This window comes from Buceros rhinoceros, unplaced genomic scaffold (genome assembly GCF_000710305.1).
Source record: "Buceros rhinoceros silvestris isolate BGI_N320 unplaced genomic scaffold, ASM71030v1 scaffold3295, whole genome shotgun sequence".
NCBI lineage: Eukaryota > Metazoa > Chordata > Aves > Bucerotiformes > Bucerotidae > Buceros > Buceros rhinoceros.
This window is the reverse complement of record NW_010414394.1, coordinates 59,274-63,799: the sequence shown is the minus strand read 5'-3', so window position 1 is coordinate 63,799 and position 4,526 is coordinate 59,274. Positions and strand designations below refer to the sequence as shown.

Sequence of the window (4,526 nt, the reverse complement as noted above, 5' to 3'; positions counted from 1 at the left end):
GACACACTCCAGGAACCTCCTGGATTGTTTCGTCTCTGCTGTATTTCCAGAAGACATCTGGTAAGTTGAAGTCCCCCACAAGAAGAAGTAGTGGTGATTGCGGGCCTTCTCCCAGCTGCTGATAAAATATTTCTTCTACCTCTTCATCTGGTTGAGTGGTCTGTAACAGACTTCTACCATGATACCTGTCTTGTTGACCTCCTCCCTGAATCTTACCCATAAATGCTCAAGTCTGTCATCACCATCATGATGCTCAAGACAATCAAAACACTGTCCTAAGAGCTGTGAAAGAGATCACCTGAGTAAGTCTTGGATACAGTCTTTTGAATGAAAAATGACTGCCTAGGAAGAAGACTGCATGATAAGCATCTTGCTCAGACAGATTGTCCTTAGGGTGCTTCTGTGCATGTGTCTTAGGAAAAAGGCCTTCATCCACCCAGTTTCATGTGCATGTGCATTTTCACGGTGGATGTGCAAATTCTGAAGACCAGAGGTGGCCTGCCTCACGTGAGCAGTTTTGCTGCATATAGAGAGAGGGGGACTGGATGGAACAGATGGGAAGCAACAGCCTGCTGCTGTGTGCAGAGCTCATCCTGTTGCGGGGTCATCAGTGTTACCTCCACTTTTCATTCTTTGTATTGCAAAGTTGGTACCTATTGTCATATTTCAATTTCTGTTCTATATACACATATTTATGACTTTATTTTAGCAGTCCTCTGAAAAATTTTCCTTTGTTTAGGATGGCTGTCTAGGAAATTCTTTCTTTTTTCATTAATTTCTTTGTAGGGTTGACTATAGCTTTTTTTCACACTTTTACTGTTCTTGGCAGGGGAGGTAGCACCTTTTTAGGTGTTGACTTCCAGCGTAATCTAGGAGGAAAAAATATATACATATCATGTAAATTTCTGTAACTTTTTAACAGCACAATATCTCCATGACTGGTGGAAATTTCTCAAGCTACACAGCTCAGCTGAGCACATTGCACCCATACACAAAATACCAGTTCAGGGTGCGCTGCTCAGCTGCTGACCACTTCTGGAAGTGGAGTGACTGGAGCAAGATAGAGGAGCACATGACATCAGAAGCCCGTGAGTTTATTTAATTCTTCGATGATCAAAAAGTTGAACTTGTGAAGCCATATATTTGAAAATTAGCCATCTAGAAACCTAACTTTTTAATAATGCTAAATTGTCCTCTCTGCAACTCAGGAAAAAACCCAACCTCTTTTTTTTTTTTTCTTAGCTCCTGCAAGAGGACCAGATATCTGGAGAGAGAGAAGTCCTTCTGGAAAAAGTCTAAAAATCTTCTGGAAGGTAGGTAGAACACTTAAAAGTTTTTAAATACTATGTAATGTAGAAAAAACCACTGAGAAACTATTTTCTTGCACATTTATAAGTGAGGGAAGTTTATAATCAATAAATTGGACTGCTTTTCTTAACTTTTTCTTAACTTTTATAGAACCAACCATTGAGAAGAATATTTTTCCCCAAATGGGAATATTGTTAAAGTTTTTTAGTTTAAACTTTGCATTGAAAAGCATTTCACATGAAGAATTAAGTTTTTAATACATCCCAGCTGAAAACTAAAAACTTACGACCTTTTGTGTTAATTCTCAAAGTCATATTTGAGTAACTGTCTTCTTTGCCTCGTATTCCTATACAGTCATCAGACAGGATCAGGGCATTAAATTCGCATTGTTCTATGTCTTCTTTCATTTATTCCATTTTGGTTTTAATATGCTCTTTGTCTGTCCATAGCCTTTATCCCTGTCTGAAGCTAATGGAAAAATAGTTTCTCATCAAGTCTCCTGCTCCCTGCTAGAGGCACCACTGGATTATAAAGAAGTCATCGAACCTTCAAACAGTACTGAGATAAAACTTGGAAAAAGTGACTGTGTAATTAGCGTTGTAGCCAAAAACCATGCAGGTTCATCTCCTCCTTCAAGGATAACAAGCGTGGAACTTCCAAGTGGTGAGTGCTACCAGCAGAAAGCTAAACACCTCCAAAGCTTGGGAAATACCTGGCAGAGTTTGTTATTGAGAAATAAGATAGATACATGCTTTGTTTGTGTTTGGTTTCTGGTGTTTTTCCCCACCCAAATCTACTGCGTGGGGAAATAAAAAAATTGCTGCTTTACTTCTAGAGTAGCGTCTCACCAATTAATTGTGCTGTCTGCATAAAAGGAGGGTGATGGTGTGCAGTCTCTGCAGCTATTTGCACTTTTCTGCAGACCTCCTAGGAACAAGAAGGATGAAGCTCCAGAGTGTTAGCATCAGTCTCTGATGTTTAGCGTATTTCTTGTTGAGACCCTGGAGGGTGATACATGCTACGGAATGAAGTTTTGGGGGTATTGTCACTTTTTAAAGGCCAAATTGTCAGTTTAATGTCTGTGAGGTCTGCAGAAGATTATTAATTGGACTAATTGGTAAAATGTTGGTATCCTTGTGCCAGAAGCCGGTGTTTGAGAAGGTACCTTTTCAAAGGTATGATTTAGGTTCCCAATTAAAACACTGCCACTACTGATGCAGGCTTTTGTAAAGGGAAATAGCAGATCCAGATAATGATTTTCTGCTCCTAACACTCCTCTTGGGGAGAAGATAATATTGCATGTGTCTGTTGAGATTCCATGCTTCCCTGCATGCCAGGGAAAGTGTAGTCTCCTAAAGCACAAAACTTTAGCTCCAGATCTGGCCGATGCTCTGCAGGGAGGACAGACTTCCGCAGGAGGGAGGAGAGGGGCAGACTTCCATCTCTGTTTGTTTGCCAGGAGCATGTATAGTGCTGCTTCTCCTTCCCCATCCAGAGAACAGATACCACGGTTGCCCAAATTGCAACGCAAGTTCTGATAAGACAGGGCCACCTCTCATAGGAAGAAATGTGCTTTGATTGAGATTCACAAAGAGAGAAAAAACAAGTTTGTTTCTATGAAGGTAAAACCATTGTTCTTAATGTGTCTTGTGCTTTTCCAAAACAACACTACCTAGAAGTATATTCTTAGTCTGCCCCTTGGAGGGAAAAGTAATTGTATGGGACAGTTGAATGAATGAAAATGCTTTTACAGCTCTTCTTCAGCAGTGAAATAACAAGACTCTGGGAGTCAGAAAGGTGTCTCTAATAGGTTTGTGGTGTGGGACAGCTGATGACAGATGGAGCTTTGTGTTCATTTATAGCTTTCTCTCAGATCTCTGAGGTTCCCTTTGGTGTTACCCAACTTGTACTCATTGCAGGTTTGCTCCCAAGTTGGTATAGGAATTATCTGAGTCACTGACTGGAGTCATGAAAGGTGACTCATTGACTGAACTGGATGACATTTCTGCCCAAACATCTTTTCTTGCTGCTTCCTGTGTACCGTCTGTAAGTGCTTTTAGAGCCCATAAGAGAGCAGTGGCTCTAAAGCTTGGTGTATCTGCTGGGGTTTTGTGAAAACTGAAGACACAACCAAAGGGTACTCTGCTTTAATTTGTCTTTGTCTCTGAAGAGTGCTCTGTAGAGAGTTGGGGCATATAATCTGGCTCTTACAGGCTCCCCTACCACTGTAGTACTGTAGTGCTAGTAGTTATTTCTACTAGTCTAAGTTGCAGCTATAAATACACCAAAATGAGCAGCACCACCCTGGGTGAATTGCTAGTCATCTGGCTGAGAAAATAGAAGTGATGTGGTGTATTTATGCATTTTTTAGAGACTATGTGCTCATGTCAGTAAAAAGTATTTCCTGCAAACAGGAAAACTAAAGCAGTCAAATTAGAAATATGCACTCTTCAAGCATCAGAGAAGTGTAGTTTCAGTGGATGTGCAGTAGATTTTTAGGGAAGAGTGTTGAAAGACTTCTGGAATTGCTTTTTTTAATCATGTATGACTTTCTTGAAATGAGCAATCTAGAAAAGGATTGTATGTTTTTGTGAATTTTTGTGTATTTTTGTGTATTTGTGTATTGTATTTTAAGATTATTTAGAAATAGAGTCCTTCGACATTCACAGCACGTCTGTGACAGTAAAGTTTTCACAGCACTGGTTCTTAAAAATTGCCCTTGCCCTTTAGCCTTCCATAGTTTATGGCTTTAATAACATGAAATAATAGACTCAGTAGGGAGCATAAATGAGAACACTGAAAAAGGAAAAACTGAAACCCTGAGATTGTTTTTGCAGATCTGTTGTGGGGCCCCAGCTGTTGTGGTGGCCTTTGGAAAATATCCCTTAGCTCAACAGGGTCCCATCTGACGGACAGTCATGGAGGGCAGCTGCAGGAATCAGAAGTCGTTCCCAGATCTGATCACTTTAAGGCCAGCTAAACCTGAGATAATCAGAAACAAGGAAAATAGAGTAAAGGCAAAGCTTTTTTTTTTTTTTTCCAGTTTTTAGTTTTTTATTTTAATTTACCATTGGTAGACTGGAGCCTCATAAAGTTCTCCGTGGACCTGATGTTTCCTGTTTCTTCTCAGTGATAGGTGAAAAATGGTTGTCTGAGGTCAGACAAGTGACAGCAAGCGACTTTGAAAGAAACACAAAGCAAACTGTTTGATGAAATGA

The 4,526-nt window shown here is 40.1% G+C and overlaps 1 protein-coding gene across 1 annotated transcript in view; it reads left to right on the top strand.

The window, feature by feature from the left end:
- Positions 1 to 922: 922 nt before the first annotated feature.
- LIFR (leukemia inhibitory factor receptor alpha) overlaps positions 923 to 4,526 on the top strand; it is a gene marked incomplete at its 5' end in the record, with an annotated part of 13,091 nt that continues 9,487 nt past the window's right edge. Inside the window, 3 exons of the mRNA XM_010137065.1 lie at positions 923 to 1,088; positions 1,243 to 1,313; positions 1,758 to 1,971. Of these exons, the coding sequence (XP_010135367.1) occupies positions 923 to 1,088; positions 1,243 to 1,313; positions 1,758 to 1,971 (451 nt within the window). The remainder of the gene's footprint in view (positions 1,089 to 1,242; positions 1,314 to 1,757; positions 1,972 to 4,526) is intronic.